Source organism: Zonotrichia albicollis, chromosome 1 (genome assembly GCF_047830755.1).
Source record: "Zonotrichia albicollis isolate bZonAlb1 chromosome 1, bZonAlb1.hap1, whole genome shotgun sequence".
Lineage (NCBI taxonomy): Eukaryota > Metazoa > Chordata > Aves > Passeriformes > Passerellidae > Zonotrichia > Zonotrichia albicollis.
In genome coordinates this window covers 45,270,439-45,288,283 of record NC_133819.1, presented here as the reverse complement: position 1 = coordinate 45,288,283, position 17,845 = coordinate 45,270,439, and the positions used below count along the sequence as shown (strand labels likewise).

Genomic DNA, 17,845 nt, shown 5'->3' with positions numbered 1-17,845 from the left:
AGTGTTGGCATTTACCCTCGACAGAGAAAGGTATTGTAATTGTGATAGCAGAAAAAAGGCATCATAATAGTAGAAAACAGAGCTTTTCTGAAAACCTGAAGCAGATGACATATTAAAAGAGATGCCTGCCTCTTGATTGGTTTTTTATTTTTCTGCCATGTGTTTTTTTGATACCAGAGTCATTTTCCTGAGATTCTTTTTACATTTAGCATAGTGAGATAGGCAGTTGCAGCTCAGCTGACCTGTTTTGAATATCTATTTTAAGATAAATTGAAGTACAGTTAGAGAGCCAATTTCTCTGCCATACATGGACTCTCCAGATGTATGTGTGCATTCACTTTTGAATCCCACCCAGCTCACTCTTCATTATAAATATGACATTGGAAAATAGTGGGTGGTACATTAAAACTAATAGGAATCTTCACAGGGTAATATCCTACAGAATTATTTTTCTAATTAAACTGTTCATACATTGTTTGTCAGGGCCTCTGGGATTCAGATTTCCATGACTTTATTTAGTTTCCTTTATTTAATAATTATTTTAACAGCAAATGGTTTTTTGTTCTTCAAAGAAAAAAAACAGTCTAAAATTATATTAGGATGTAAAGTATTAATGCTATTATTTAACTTGATAGGTAAAGCAACAACTCACTGTTGCCTCAGATGTAATGAATTTCTGAACTGACAGTAATGATGTCTTCAACTTGCATTTGGTAGTGGTATTTTTTTAATATCTTGCAAAAGAAAAAATGCTCAAAATTTACAATTTATAAGTCTTTAAAAAGACTTTCTAGAGTTGGAATCATTAATTAATTCTTTTACATAAGGTACTCACAGAGTTTATTTTTGGTAGGAGTAGGTGGAAATAGACAATAAAATGTCACACTCTATTTGAATTACTGATGTTAACTAACATTGCAATAAATTGAAACTTCTATAAATAACTACTACACTATGCTTTTTACATACATTTCCAAGTGTAATATTTTATAATATGAGTGACACTTGTCACCTTACTTGGTGTTAACGAAGTGTAGGTGGACTGGGGAAAGAGCTGGGCCTGTACTTGAGTGGGAAAGTAGCTATTTTCATAGCAACTTGGACAGAATCAGTGATAAAGAGGAAAAGCTGAAACTTTTCTACTCTTATTATGAAAGATAACAGTATAAAAGTCTAGGTTCATCTAAGTTTTTTTAATAGAAAAAAAATACATCCCTAAAAATTTTGTGCGCAACTTGGATGAAAAAAGCATTATAGTAAACCCCACACACTACCAAACAAGTAAACAAAAAGATAAGTGTATATTCACAGAAATTTTTCTGAATATGGTTGTTCCCTGCCTCTCTCTCAGTGCAATATTTTTCTAATGAACAATGCTTTCTACAGAAATCCAGACTGATTTTAGAGAAAATTACTTTTCTTTGGTTTCTTCCATTACTTGTTTATTTCTGCCTCAACAGTTTATAACAATGCATGAGTTCAGTTGCCTACAATTCCAGATGACTTTGTGAATGTGCAATTGGATCTTTCCTCCTCCTTTTGTTGGCCCTGAGTTTTTGCAATTTCTTGTGGAGGATATGGTGTCTTTCCATTTTTTCCCTTGCCAGACCTATGGTGTGCTTGGTTTGTTACACGTGCTGAACCTTCTAACCACTTTTATGTTTGCCTGAGCCACTCCATCTTGTTCCAGCATCCCTTCCTGTATTTTCTTCCCACTAACATTGAAATGATTTCACCACCTGTTATGTTTGCAGCTATTGTTTAGAGCTTCTCTCCTCTATTCTGTTTTCCACTCCACTGATATAATTACCAGCAAGCTCACTAACTTTCTTTTTAACAATAGTAGACAATGTTATCTTGTACTGCTTGATCTCTTACAAATGATTAGTTATTGTTGCCTTGCTTATGTTAGTGTGGTGACCCATCATCTCCCTCATACTTTGGCCTCTTTTGTGTCCATCTCTGTGGACAGAGTAACCCTGGTGTTACTCTGAATCTCACTGGATGCTGGCACTGGGTATGCTCCTAAAGTCTGGGAGAATCTTATGAATGCTCTTAGCATGCAGTTTCTGAAACAGCCCTTGCTCTATAGGTATGCAGTTAAAATGCTCATTCAGGTTGATCTTATTGTGCTCCCATGATACATGACAAATATAGTTGAACCTTGCTTATAATCATGGAATTGTTGATACCATTTTCCTGGTTTTCTGCTTTTTGCCATGCCACTTCTTTCTCTTTACTCCTTCACTGACTCCCTGTTCTTCATCAAGTCACATAAGCCACATAAGGCAACACACATTGCAGCATAGAGATATTTTTGGTTTTATTCTGTTCAACTGCTAAGTATCTAGATAAGTGTTTTCCCAGCAATTCAATTTCTTTCCCTTTCTGCAAGAGTAACATGCTGTCCTTTTGGTTGAGTGACAGAAGATATTTTGTGTGGGATTTTGAAAGAGTGGGAAACATGAAACCTGTAAAAATTTGAACAAACTAACTTTACTTGACTGTACATATTAACAGAAAGCACACATTCAATAACCAATTTATCTCCCTCCCTGAAGAGCCCATCCCAAAATACCCACATTTCTTCAGCATATTTAAATCCAAGTGCTCCCATTTCATCTGCTGTTTTTAGACTTGTTGGCTTACAGAGAATCTCTTTGTTCTAGATGCAACATTGTTAGTAACAGCTAATTGTACAGAACTTAGATATTTTTATTGATAAAGGAAAGTTAAAATGATTTGAATGCATTGGAGTTCCTTGGAAATAATGAGTCAGGATAGGAGGGTTTGTTTGTATTGTGTCCAGCCTCACCCTTCTTCAAACTAGCTCCTGGTTTGTGTGTTTCCTGTTTCATGGCAGAGCTGCTGAATACATTCTGCACCTCAGTGCAGTTGTTGTGCTGGGAGTGTGCTCAGAGCACTGCAGCCCCCTTAACAAGCTTCCTGACAGGAGGTAAACCCTCGTAATTCAGAGTGGGGATTGCAGCAAATACACCAATTTTACTTCCCAGTGACAGCCCATTAAAAAGAATCTTCATTGTAGTATACTAATTAAGTCCTTGGGTATGTGTTTACAGGAAATATTAAAAATCTCTTTTGAATCTTTCCAGTTTAGATTGTATATTTTCAGAATGAAATGCAATACAGCTGCTTTTTCTTTTTTTTAATCCATAGCTGCTTATTGTTTGGTGTTGGTTGGACACCTGCCTCGTAATCTTTAGCAAGTAAATGTTCCTGCACTGCTAAGGGGATGTAATGCAGAATATATGAAAAATGTGTTGATAGTGTGAGGGTGCGGCATACATTCCTTCTCCACCCATTATAAATTTGCTCCAGCATTTATCGTGTGCTGATATCAAAATAGGAATTACAACACTTTCTCTCAGCTTTTGAACGTCAGAGTCCTCCTGTGTGGTACAAGTTGATATTAGTCACAGTTCAGAAGCCAGCTTGTGGGAATATTCAATTACTCTACTTATGTTGTCATGTATTTTGAACAGCAACATGTCTCATTTCAGTGTGTCCCTCATAATCTGGATAGTTAGCTGTAGTTGTCTGCTTGTCAGGATTATTAAAACCACATCATGTTTGACAGGGCTGGACTTTTCTGTCCCTAGGCTTTAAAAGGAGCTTCTTGCATTCTTTCAATATGACTTACGGTTTTGGTTACTCTCTCAATTTCCATTTTCTAGCTATTACTGAAATGTGATAAATGGTCACTAAATGGCAAGTAGGTATTTAAGACCCTTGTCTGATTTTAAGTATTTTTTAAAGAGTTGATTCACTGTTACAGGTAAGAACTGAAGACACAAAAGCTCTAAGCATCAGAAACTAGAAGCAGTCCTCATTATTATTAAAATTACATATTTTAATGTAATGATGTAGGGAGAAAGAGATAATCCTATTTTTTCCCCTGACTTCTTGTGATTATTGCTGTTGCTGAATATTGCAGTAAATTTTGGCAGTCAAAGATCAAGTTGCTTTGGGTGGCAAAATCTTTATTCAGTAATCAGTGTTTCTTCCCTCAGCAACCACTTACATGTATTTCATATCCTTTGGCTGTTATTTATATAATCATTATTGCATTGTTTGCATGTAAATATCAAGAGTTTAAAACATAGAACAGAATCATTTATCATTTATTGTGTAAAAGTAGTTGCTTCCCATCTCATACTACCCCACCACTGGTTCTTCCTCACCACTAGAGAGATGGTAATAGTGAAATTGTTCCATGAATCAAGCTGTTGCATTCTGCTGGCTTGTAGTGTAATGTTTGTCTGTCTGTTCCTAGCTGTGATGTCCCCTCAGGGGATGGTGAGGTGTCTTTGCCTTGCAGTGCCCCCACTTTGCCTGCAAATGCTTTGCCCCGTGATGTGGATAGGAACGCTTTAGCAGCAAAGGGCTCCTGCTTGCCACTGCAAGTAAGGGAGGCAACTTAGCAAACATTAAATATCTATGGCTACAAAAATTAAATAAGAAAGTTAGCCTGCCCTGTGTGTGTAGTCAAGATTAGCAAACACAGCTTGTTGGAAACAAAGAGGTCTGAGCACAGGAGATTTGTTTCTTGTTGAACAAAGAAGAGACTCATGCACCCCTGAAAATGCACTTGGGTGCCATACGTGGACTTGTGAGGTATTTCTCATCCCACAGCTTGTGGGAATTCTGCACATCATTCCTCATGTTCAGAATCACCGAGACAACCCTTGGGGGGCTCGGAAGTCCTGGAACATTGCCAGAAGTGCTTGGTGGCTAGACTTTGACCCTGCACGGGACGCCGTACCTGTATGAGGATGGGAGGATCACATGGGGATAAGTGGTGAAGGGATAGATTAATTATAGAGTGAAAACACAGGTTTTAGAATCTCGGTACAGGGGGGTTCTAGGAGACAAGATGGAGGAATTAGGGCGTGTCCTGTCCTTCTTCTTCTTGTCATCCATTTTTGATGGCGATGGTGGCACTTTGAGATTGGTTCTTACTGAATGTGCACTTGTCAATAAGAGTGAAAGGTATTGGGAGGAAAAGGTAAATATCTTACACGTAGTTTTTGGTATAAAAATAAGCGGCTGCCCCGAGGGAGGTCAGTGTGCCCATGGCTGGCTTGCTGTGCAGACCTCTGTCGGGCTGGGAGAAAATATTATAGATAAGAATTAATAAACAACACTGAAGAACTGAAAAACCTGAAGACTCCTTTCGTCCTTTGGAGCGCGGGCTGCCTCAAGGCCATCCAGAGCCTTACCAGGCCATTTGAACAGCCGAGACGGGGCAACAGCTGACTGAAGTGAAAAATGAATGTGAAAACCACAATATATGACAACTAATGGGATACGTCATTTAAGATCTTTGTACCAGTGCAATCTCTCCTTGGTATAAGCAATAAAAAAGCTCCTTTCCCTAGCCCAATTCTTCATTTAATGGTTCTAGTGTGTGGTGGGTGCTGCAGTCAGACTGTACTGCACAATAGCCCTGGGTATGAAGATCTCCCTGCTGGGTGGGATTGGCTGTGTGTGCACAGGCTCAGGCTGTTCACAGCTCCAGTGAGGTCTTGCTGCATTGGGCAAGGTGAGAGGTGATTTATGACTCTGTGCAGTGCACACCCTTCTCCAGGTGTGACAGACAGAGGCTGGGTCAGACTTCCGTGTTGAGACACTTGCGGGAAGCTACCACTGCACTCCTAAGAGCAGGGGCAGAGGACATGGAGCCTTGTTGATATGAGGAGTGTCAGGGAGGGTCTTTCAGCCCACTGACTTTGTTTGAAATATGTAAGTGGGGCTTTTGAGCAAAAACTGGCTATTGTCAGAGCTGGTCTGAGAAAAAACATAAACCTTCTAGTAATTAATAGACAGATGGTCTCTTCCCTCCTCCACCCCATCTGCACAACTCAAAGCTGTTGCACTAAGGACAAGTAGTCAGTCTCTCTGGAGTTCCCTGGCTGAGCATGTGAGTGAGGAAAGATGGTATCCTGCTTTGTGGAGACCTTGCTCTGCTCTGCCCAAAGATACAGCCTCCGAGGGAATGACTTCCCATCGCCTGTGAGACTCAGGCATCGTTTCGTGTCTATCTGGGATAACTGCAGCAATGTCAGTAAACGAAGAAGAAAGTTATGAATATGACTATGAAAAGGAAAATGAGAGGAAGCGTGCTTTCAACAGGCAGAGCCTTGATATCTTCGAAGAAGAAGGTACTTTTCACCTTTTGTTTTTAATATTTCATGGTAGCACATGGCAACTTACAAGTGATTTTAGTGATATTTGTGGATTAAATAGACAAAATTCTGTGTTTTACATGTGTAGCCAGTATGTTTGGATGAAGTATTTGTCTAATATCCAAATAAGATAAATCTTAATTTATGTATACTTCTTTAAATAAGAAAGGCATGATCAACAGATGAAGGCTGTGCAATACCTATTTTATAATGAAACAGAAATTGGGAAATCTTCTCTCTCTGGGATTGTAGTGCATTTTTATATGCACAAAATGTGTGTGTCTTATGAAACTGTATATTTTAGGTTGTCATTCCCAGCAGGTGCTTCTAGAACAGAGCAGCAACTTTGTGCTTATCCATGAATTTGAAAGCGCATAGACAGAAATAATTCAAGTGTGGTGTCTTATGACTTAAATTTTCAATATAAAAACCAACTCAAAAATGTTGTTGTACTCTCTAGAAATAATGGGTAGCTGCCCCATTCAGGTGGAAATGGGAATGCATTGAAAATCCTCCCGTGCACTTGCTGAATAGAGAGGGTGTCTATCCTAGGGCTGCTTCCAGCCAATCTGGTAACCTTCTTCAGGGTTTCAGGTAGCAAAAGCTGAATGCCCTATTCCTGTTTTTTCATGTGCTGTAAATTGTTCTCTGAAGCAGTAATTTTATGGTAGAGAATTGTTACTTCCAAATGAACTATTGTAAAGCTGATGTAGAGATGGTTTGAAGGATTGTTAGCACAGAAAATGCAACGTGCTGTGAATTTACATCCTTGTTCACCTCATGGTTAACAGTTCCTGTGTCCAGACTTCTTGGTGAATAAACCACGCTCTTTGAATGCCATTGCATAGGATTTTCCTGTAAAAACTCACAATCAAATATCCCATCTGGTTTTCAGATTTGTGTGTCTATGTAGAAAAGAAAGGTGCTGAAGAAAATACTGATAAAAAATTTAAAAGTGGGGATTGGGATGGAGGGGAAGCTTTCAAGGGAGGCCAGCTGACATTTTTTATATTTTATTCCTATTATTTTAGCAATTAAATCATTACTGAGGCATAGATCATGCTCTTCTTGTTCTTTCTGCTGACTTTACCCTTCATCCAGATCTAACAGTCTGAAGCTCCTCTTATTGATTTTGAGGGGGGGGGAAAGAAAAATTTGAGTTCTCTCTGGGATAAATTTAGCCCTGTCTTTCTACACTGCCTTCCTCTCAAAAGCTCAGTATGTGTTTGAAATGTCTTCTAAAGATGCCTTTTCTTCTCCACCTCTGTGTTCATATCGCCTACACACTCAGTGTAGCAGAGATACAGATACACAAACCTATATATGGTATTTCTATGTATCTTTGCACGGGGGAGTACTTGCAAAGGGTAGTATTTCTCTAGGAGAATGGGTGAGTAAATCCATTCTGTAAGTAAAGCAGATGGAAACACCAGCATGTAGCCTTTTCATCCTGAACAAAGGAAACATTTTAGCTATATCTGGCTGTAAATCTGGTACCAGAAACAGCAAATCAGAGGATATGCTCCACTTCAACCATTTATAGTTATTGAAAAGAAGAGGATAAAAACTGTGTAATTAGGACTCCTTAACTGTTTGGCCTATTCCATATGCAGGATGTGTACTCACTTCTTGACTGTTATTTCCATAGTCATTTTGCTGTAGTGAGGTTTTTCTCTGTGCCGATGTTTAGATGCTGTAATTCCCCTGAGTGCTGTTTCTGGAGCCTGTCGTGGAACTAACGTTATGCCTGGCAGCATTGCAGTCAGCTCTCTTGATGAGAGTGGAAAGCACCTTTGGAATTGGCATTGCTTTGGAATTGTAAAGTTGCCTGACAGCAGTATGTTTACCTTTCATTTGATAAGCTGGCCTTGAGGCTGACTGCAGTGAAACTTTGCTCAGGGATATCTGTTGATAGTGTCTTCTCAGATTTTCTTCATAAAGGAACCTGAGCTGTGAAAGGACAACCTGTCAGCTTCCTTTGATTAGTGATTTGTTGAGTCAGCTGTTTCTGGAAGGGAATTGTGTTTTGATTCTTGCTTTTGCAGCTGGGACAGGAAAGGACTCTTACCTACATAGGACCTATGATGGCAGCCATTTCCATTTACTAATGTAGTAGTTTAAAAGTCCTATTTATCTAAAGCACTTAGTAAGTGCAGGCAAAGAATCTGTCTCCAGTTGAATTAAAAAGAAAAGAAGTCTTGGGATCACTATTAAAATCTTAAATCAGACACTCCAGGGATCTGACTCCAGAGATCTGCTTTCTGGATCTGACTGAAAATGTAGGATATAATACAATGGAGGCCATTCAGAGCTCTGGAATCTGTGAATGCTAGAGCAAAAAAGATAGGAACTGTTCTTGAAAACTTTGGCACAACCATTTCCTCCCAAAGAGTTGGAATAGGAAAAGACTATATATCTACGAAAGGAGACAGCTGACAATGTGTGGCTTACAGGCTTGTAACTTCATTTTAGGATTTTAAAAAATGTACAGTCCAGATCCTGATTTAAATCTTTCACACATTTATTAGTTATATTGACTACAGTCTAGACATTTCTTGACAAAAAACGAATGGAAGAGAATGTCAAGACAGTAACTTGGTGGCTAAAAAATCCTGCAAAAAAAAGTTTTAATTTTGAAGAGAAGAGCTATCCTGAGCTGTGTCTGTAAATGATGTATGCATTAAGGAAATTAAGAGAATTAAGGTGTTCTCTCCAGAGACTTTTTCTTATTTTCTTATTTCACTTTGTGTCTGTATTTTCCAAGTTACCACATTTGATCTATTTATGCTAATAGGAGGAACAAGTGTCTGATGCTCTTTTTGAAATTTCTTTCAACTTGATTTTTCATTCATCACTAGAAAATTTGATGAAGTTCATGTCCTACTTAGAAGATGTACTTTGAAATTATTCCCTGCCTGAAGTTTCAGGCAGAGGCTTTAGAAAAGAAGTAAAAGCTGTGGTGTGTTGTTTTTAAGGGGCTTTTTTTTGTGATCCTGCATTTAGGTAATAACGAAGGTTTGTGTTTAATATTGAATTTGCTAAGCTATTTGAATACTCTGTGAGAGAAAACTGCAGGAAACAAACACTCCTTAAACCATAGCCTTAAACAGCAAGATAAAATCTCTTCTTCCAGAACAATCGGTAGCTGCAGCTTAATATTAAAAGATTATTTTGTAAATGGTGCCATTGGAAGTATAGTAAGCCATGCTGTAGCATTTGAAGAAGACAAAATCAGAATCTATTGGATTGTCTGTTGAACTTCCTAACTGATTATGTATCTCCCACAGCATCATGTTCTTCCAGACTCCTGCACAGAGCTCACTCACGGTGTGACCTGACAGTTGTGAGGCAGCTGGCACACTGTGACCGCTCCTTATCCCTCTAACCTGGGTCACGCCATCGCTGACCTCCCCGTCTGCCTTCTGGAGCCACTGGCCTGCTCCCTGCTTTGGGACTGCTGGGGGAGGCTGGGGGAACTGCTGGGCTGTTCCCTTAGGATTTGGATTTCTAGTAAGGTGTGACTCAAAAGCGCATTCTTCAAGCTCTGGTGACAGTAGTATCTTAAAATTTTTAAGGTCTTTAGATGTGCGTATTCTCTTAGGGCTGTCTCAAATGTGACAGGCAACAGCAGATCTGAAGCCTCTGCCCTGGCTTAGCCAGGGCTGTCAAAAAGACCTCTGCATTGGAGGAGAAGATACCATATTTATCTTTAACTGCGAAAAATCAGTAACAGCTGACAGCATATTTCAGGTCTAATTTTCCTGAGTTTATTTGAAAGGTGATATACCTAATATGGCACAGTTTCAGAATTCCACATGTGCTTGGCTCAAGTTGATGTAGTGCTCACAGTAACCTGTGCCAAAGCATAACTATCAGTGGCTCTGGAACTGAAACTGTAATTTTTAGTGGGTGCTTTATCCTTTGAGTGTAAAAATAGCCTTTGAGGAATGAATCCATTGAGAGCTGAGGAGTCTGAGTCTGCCAGGGTTTTTGATGGCTCCCATGTGCCAAGTGGCAGCAGGGAGCACGGCTGCTCCGTCAGATTTGCCATGTGTGTTCTGGCCATGTGCAACCTTCAGGATGCAATGTCCTTGCCATTGTATCTGGTGTATGTTTGGACAGAGCTCTGAGCAGAGGGGGGCGAGACAGAAGCTGTTTGTGAGGCAGGGCTTGTCATGACTGAGCAAGAATATAGCAGGCCTTGCCATAGTTAAAGGCTTTGGGTAGGAATCTGTTATGGAAAAAAAAGCACTGTCCCCTACTGCCACCACTGTCCCCCTATTGCCAACCCAGTAAGAAGCATGTGTGTTTAAATGGCAAGAGATCTGTGCTCCATGAACAGTATTAATTTTCCCTGAGGGAGTTTCTGATGAAGTAAATTTTGGTAGTGGGGAAATCTTCATGCACTAAAGCCTTCCCTGTTAGACTCTATAATTTTACAGGTCAATATTATCTGCCCCAAAAGTGAAACTTTACAGTGGCATGTTAGCCCTCTTATGTTTCCCGGTAGTTAGAAATAGATGTGAAGAGGAGCAGTGAGAGCTGGGCTTTCCTTTTCAGCAGCTGCAGCTCTTTTATTTCATTAGTTTATCCTTGGTTGATAGGTCACAAAAATGAAGAGGGACTATGTGTTGAGGGATGCAGGGAACAGGAGCTGAGGATACTGGTGACTGGTGTTTCTTCCTCCTTCTATTTGAATCCTTTGTTTGGCAGGTGGTGGCTCTTTGCAGAAGCTGCCAGTAGTGGTATTCTTGCTCCCCTTTCCTTCTATGGCTGTTTCCTGTTCCTGCAAACATCCTTTACTCTGAGTAGCATACTTGTTGAATGGGTGACTTTCAGGGAGCAATCCAGAAAAGTGCATGTGTTCCTCCATGTCCTGGTGCATCTTCAGCTTGGGAATCAGTGCTCCATTAAGTAGATGACAAGAAATAAATACAGGGTACATCCTTTCAGCTGTACTTACTTTGGGAAACACAGGAATGTGGTTACCAGTAAATTTGCAGGCTTTAGGATGGCATAAAGATGGTGCTAGGTACTTTAAGGCTGAGGAAATGTTTGATCTGTGTAGTGTTTGTCCATTTGTGTGTTTGGCTTTTAAAAAAGCCGAAATACTTTGAACTGCAAATGTGTCTCCAGTACCATGTGTTTAGCGCTGTCATGAAAATAATGTGACGGGAGCTTTCTCTGTTCTTTATTTCCTCTTTTGGATCTGTGACGTTAGCTTCAAAGCACTTATCAAAATACGTGAGGTTTTTTAATTATTCTTTCTTTCTGTGTTGCCTATCAGCCTTCTCCATAAGCTGAGAAGTGCAAAGTATATCTGATTTGGCTGTTTGCATGCATCCATGCACTTAGACACAGTGCTCCCTATCACCCTCAAGCAAAAAACTACTGATGTGTGAGTGAGCAAAAAGAGGTCAGTAATTTGGCACTGCAGGTTTTGCATTACAAGGCACTGTCCTTCATTTGCTCTTGTTTTATCTTTACAGCAGCACTACCAGGCTCTCATACTCATCAGAAAATCCATCAGGCTAAAAACCTACTATGCAGGATCCATTACATATGTGATGTGTGAGGGGATGTTTTTCCACTGCATACTTCACTGATAACACCTCCAAATATTTTTTCAAATTAGTCTGTCTTTTTCACTGATAGATTTTTTGATCACTTAAGAAGTAAAAACTGAATTGGCCAAATGTTATCTCATAGTCCGTGGAGGCTGAATAACTAGATATTTAGACACTTTTTAGGATTTTTTTTTTTTAATGATGCTTCTGGATTCCACTTTCCCCTTACTTTTCACCTTCTCTTTTCCACAAGCCTTGATTTTAGAGTAATTGAAAGCAAAACCTTTTTGCAAGTTTGCCCTCCTTCCAAAAGCAAATCGTTCCTTTTAGCTACTAGCTCTGTGTTTCCACAGTATTGTATGTAGTAGTAGTAGTATGGATAGTAGTTGACTGGCAGATTTTAATATATGTGGTCCACTGAAATTTATTTCTACTTGCATGTAGGTCCTTTTATGTAGTGCATAAAAGGACACTTCTGATTTGAAACCCCTTTACTCTGGCAGAGTAGTGTACAAAGATCTCTGTTTTGACAATCACCAACAGAACTTTGGTGGAAATTTCTCGATATAAAAGCTGTTGGTGACCAGATTCTACTTTGCTGCTAGTAATGTCTGTTGTTATAATGCTATGGTATTGCCTTGTCAGGTTAAAGTTTAAATGGCAAGTTTTGATGGAATAACCTAGGGAGTATCCACACAATCAACCTTTAACACTCTCCCAACTGAGTGACTTTATTCTGTCTGAGGGAACACCATCGTTTATCAGCCTGGCTGTTAGGAAGGTTATACATTTACCTGAATCAGGATGGTGTGAGGTTGCCATAGTCCTGCTCATTGGTGATTGTTAAGTGCTAGGTACAGAATTTAAATGAGCTTGCTAATGACAATGTCAAATATTATTTTATAGCAGTGATGGAATGTTGTAACCAGGGGAACTATTTAGTGTGTGGTTGTATTGGAAACCTGCTGGCGTCAGGGTTTCTGATAGATGTTTTATAGCATGACTTATGAACTTTCTATATTTAAAGCAAAGTTGAGTTTATGGTGATGTCAGTTTGTGTGTGTGGATGAATAGTCTTCTGAACATTATACCTTCTGTTTTTATGGAAAACTTCTGTTAATCCCCTTTTTGCAAGTCACTGCATTTTTTTTTCCTATAGAATCCTTATTTGTCTGCTTTTGGGTAATATAGCTTGTGGTTTGAAGATGTACTGTGTTTTTACTTCTGCAGTGGTAGAGTTATTATTTCTATTGATATATTTGTCAGGTTATTACTTTGAAGCATAAACTTTTTACTGTTGCCACTTTCAGACTTACTATTTGGAAAAGTGCAATTATATTTTGAATACTTTTGTATAGCATTCTTTGGAGTTCACTGGCAGTACTCATGTCAATGAATATTATAAATGTTTTTAGGATGTGATCTGCAAAAGTAGAATTAGAGAAATGGGAAAATAAACGAAGAAATTCAACTTCTTGCCATAATTTAAGCAACTTTCTGATATTTAAATTGGGAAGAATATCCTCCAACATTTTAAGAGATATCTAAGTAATATTGCATTTGATGTATGTCAACATACCTTAGTGGTGATCAGCTGTATATTTATTTATATGCAGATTGTGCATTTATGAATTAGGTAGTGTTGTTTCCTTAGTGTGACAAACTGTCTCCTGCTAATATTACTGTACAGTTCTGCTTTTTTTTTCTCCTCAGTATGTAAATCCTATTAGGCCTGATCTGTCTCTTCCCCCGCCTTAGTGTGCACTAGAACAACATTAGCTTATCTGCCAGACGGAGCCTTAAGTGACATTGCCAAGGGTAAATCCCCTGAAGAGCAGTTCAGGCTACAGCAGCCTGATAACTCATAGTCCGTGTGATCCACTGAATTTCATTAACAGTCCTCTTTTCCAGAATTGCAGGGTTTGAGGAAAAAGTGTAGTTGAAAAAAAAAATAAACAGGTAGAGCAGAAAGTGCTGTTGTTTGCTGTGACTGTTGGTGAATTTTTTGAAAACTTGTTGACTTCTAGATAAGTCAGTGTAGCTTCTTAAAGGATCACCTATGGTGGTAGACTGAACTTCCGCATACTTTCTTCAGTCTGACAAAACTCCTGGTTCCACCTTAATGATTAACCATCTCAACCAGTCTAAGTAAATATTTGCTATGGGTGATACTGTGATCACTGTGGTGTGGCTGGGTATTACCAAAACCATTTCTTATTTTGCATGCATGCTTTGCTGTCTTGTACCATAAACCCAGTTCTTATCAACTTAATATGACATAGTCGCTTTTTGATGAACAGTGCCCCTAGCAGTATTGGAAAGTTGGTTATTTGTGGAGTAATGCTACTGCATGCCATGCAATGAGTAGGTGACATGATGGAATCCTAATCATATATCTAAGAACATCTGTTTTGACCTCCTGATTATTTTTTAAATAAACTCAAGATATTGTTCTTCAGAGAAGAAAGTTTTAACATTTTAAGTTTGTTCTGCTGCTGACAAAAGCAAGTACTTGTAACAAGAGGAACATTTGTATTACCAGTACCACATGAATATTGGATTTTTTGAGGGTAGGGGGGGTAGGGGGTGTGTAGAGTTTTGTTTGTTCTGAGTTTTTAGTTCTCGATGTGCTCATCCAAAAGTTGACATAAGCAGTTCTTTAGATGAAAACTTAAGCACAACTAAACTTAGAAAGATATTTCTTGCAATGGATGGGAATTGAACTTCAGTGATCCTAGTGCATGGTTTCCAGTTCAGAATATTCTGTGATCCTCCCCCAATGGTACCGCCTATCTGATTAATGTTTTGCTTTATTTCTTTGCAGTTTTATGTGCTGAAAGAGTGGGCCAGATGACTAAAACATACAATGACATAGATGCTGTAACACGTCTTCTTGAAGAGGCAAGTACTACATCTGTTTAAGGACCCGTACAGTGTGACAAAGTAGTACTGAAATTACATGGTACCACTAATAAACATTGTTGGTAGGTTGTCCTTCAGTGTGGAAGAATAAGGGCTCTAAGTGTATGTACACTTTATCTAATTGGTCAGCTAAATATTCTTTCTAAATAAAGATCATTTGTTTAGCTCGCTCAAATGGATTAATTACTGCTGGTTATTTTTCAGTTGAGACCATGTAACTTCTTTTTGGCCAAATGTTTGCTCTAATGAAGGAGGAGGAGAAGGAATCATCTTAAAATGACACATATTTTTACAGTGTAAAACTGGGAGTGTCATTATTGATGGATATATTCTCTTCAGAAAATAATTTTAAAAAGCGCTCAGACTTCTTTTCATAATAATTTGTTCAGATAATTTCTTTCCAGAGAAGTACATAGGCACAAAATTAGAAAATACTAGTACTCCATTTGCCTTCTTTCCCTTGCCTTCTATGTTTGGTTGATTTGGTTGTTTTCTGTGGGGTTTTTATACCATTATTATATACCATTATGAAAATTGGCATTCCGGTAATCCTTAGCACTCAAGAAATGTCAAAAAGCAACTGTCATGGTACTATGCTTATGTTCAATAAAAATCATGATAAATTGTTGTACTAAAATCAGCTGTATTTCTGCGGTAAACTTGAACAATGGTTTGCTGAAGAATGCTTATGAGTAATTCTTTAGGTGAAAACTGTTACAATTGTATCAGTTCATGCCTGACTGCAATTTAGTTCTTTATACTCAATTGCTTGCTTGTTGCAATAGCAATGTCAAAAATGGCATCTTTCTAGCCAGTTGGGTGGTCTGTTATTCTTCTAATTCTGCAAAAAAACAAGCATGGGAATGAACACTCACATCTCCCACCTGTTCTGGATACTCCCCAATGCAGTACAGTCTTATATTTTGTGCTTTGAGCCAAACCCATTCAAACACCTCTGTACAAATTACCTGTTAAAACTGATGTGTTACCCAAAAGACTTCTCCTGGAATAATTCAACACCTTGTAGTAACAATCTGTTAACCCGTTTGTGCCCTCTTCCCTTTGCCTTGTTTGGCTGAGTTTTACTGCATTTGGTCTGTGGCTCCTTCTAGTAATGATGGCAGCATTCTGCCAAACTGTTTCCTCCCCTGAGTCCCTGTAGCCAAATGTCTGTAGATCCAGGCATCACACTCAGGGGAGCAATGCTTAAAGGACTTGCTGAGCCAGTGTTTTAAAGTTTCTTGTGTACTTTCCTACCTGGATATTTGGAAGGGAAAAATAAGGGCGTGTATAACACGCCAAACTTTATTAAAATAAATACTTTCAGTAAGCCTTTTTGTTTTGTTTTGTTTGGCCATCATTTCCAATGAAATTACTCTGTTCATAGGGATAGGTGCACTTACAGCACCTTTCTTTGTTCTCCGTGTGATGGTTATCTTAAGAGATTACAGCCATTTACCAGAATTTAACTCCTTCTGTTGCTTTCACATATAAGAGCAAGAGAAAAAGCAAAAGCCACCCCTTGTCTGTCCTTCATGTTTGCAAGCTTCAGGTGCTTGCATTACAACGTTGAAAGGTGCAGCATTTGAGAAGATAGAAAAGAGAAGATCTTGAAACAGCATGTGTGCAGATATTTCAGAAATCTGTGCCTATAGCCCTGAAACTAAGGAAAGAAAGTGGCACCAGGCCTGCCTGGGTATGTGGTAAAAATTGGAGCAGGTCTCATCATGAATCTGCTTTCTCATCTTTTTCTAATAATAGTGTAAATGTGTCTTACTTCTCAGTATTATTTTTATTACATATAGCTGTAATAAATTGGTTCCCTAGCATTGTGTTAGTAAGAGACCTGTCCCCAAACTGAAATTTAGAACTGAATTGCTAAAAATTGGGTAGTAATACTGGGGAGGTTATTTGAAGAGCCTGGACATGGACTTACATTCCTCAAATTGGAAGTTAAAACACATTGCTGCTAGGTAGTTCCTCCTCTGTGAAGTCACAACTGCAGCAATATATTTTTTCCACTCAGTATTTACGAAGTGAGCCAAATTAGTGAACAATAAGTTGGCTTAAAATATGTCCAAACATATTTTGGATAACTTAGTGGCACCTGTTGTTCTGAAAGATTGTACATAAGATTGCATAAAGATTTTATGGCTTGATAATGCCAGTAGCTTTTAATGCAAATATAAGTCTGACCTTCAGAAACCATTTGGAAAATGCTGTTTGCAGATACAGCATTGATCAGTCACCTCTGTTTTTATTTACTGGTTATTATATAACTTTGTTTTTTCATTATGAAAGCCTCTTCATTCAAATTCATTGACTTCAAATCCATGTGAACACTAGCTGTATGTGTTATGGGCTTTGTCATTAACATACACATGACATAAGGTAGCATTTAGTCATAAAATCTGGGTGGCAGTCAGTGGCAGTAAGTAAGCTCTAAACAGTATTTTCACTGACAGGGAGAAAATTCTTCCTCAAATAGTGTTAACTCCCTAGTATACCCTTAGTTAACCACCATTATACCACTATTAAAAAATCTAGTAGTTAATTAAGAAAATGATAAATAGAAATGCTTAATGAGCAGCGCAAAATTTTATGCAGTTTATCATTCTCTCCCAAGTAGATTACAGTCGCATGTACCAGCTTCTGCAAGGCTGAGACATCCTTATGTACATGTCAACAGGATAAGCTCCTTGGTTTTCTTTGTACTTGTGGTGAATTGTCAAGACAGGTGATTTCCAGTACTATGCTCACAGAGGAGGGGGAGGAAGAGACCAAGCATGACATGAGAGTAACCACTTAATGTGGCTTGGGACATCTGCTAAAAGGAAAGAGTTAGGATTTGTTTTTATACAAAAGCAGTAATGCAAATCACTAACACAAAAATAGGAGCTGAATGTTCATTGTGGTGGAACTGGCTTCTACTCCTGCATAGCTTGTTGCCTTTTATTTGTAGGTAGATCGAGTGGAAACTGAAGAATGCTTTGAGAGAGGGTCAGTCATTTCTGAACAATGCTGTTGTTCAGAATACAAGAAATACAAGATATGTGAGAGTAGAAAAGGAAAATCAGCAAAACCCCCCGAACAAATAAGTCCTCACAGAAGGAAAAACTGTTTATTGTTAAGTGCTTGTTTCTTCCATTT

The 17,845-nt window shown here is 38.6% G+C and overlaps 1 protein-coding gene across 4 annotated transcripts in view; it reads left to right on the top strand.

The window, feature by feature from the left end:
• Positions 1–17,845, top strand: part of TRAK1 (trafficking kinesin protein 1) — an 81,538-nt gene that overhangs the window by 27,128 nt on the left and 36,565 nt on the right. For all 4 annotated transcript variants that reach the window (XM_026792679.2, XM_026792678.2, XM_005485834.4 and 1 more), the window contains one exon: positions 14,598–14,674. In XM_026792679.2, the coding sequence (XP_026648480.1) occupies positions 14,624–14,674 (51 nt within the window). In that variant the 5' untranslated portion in view covers positions 14,598–14,623. The remainder of the gene's footprint in view (positions 1–14,597; positions 14,675–17,845) is intronic.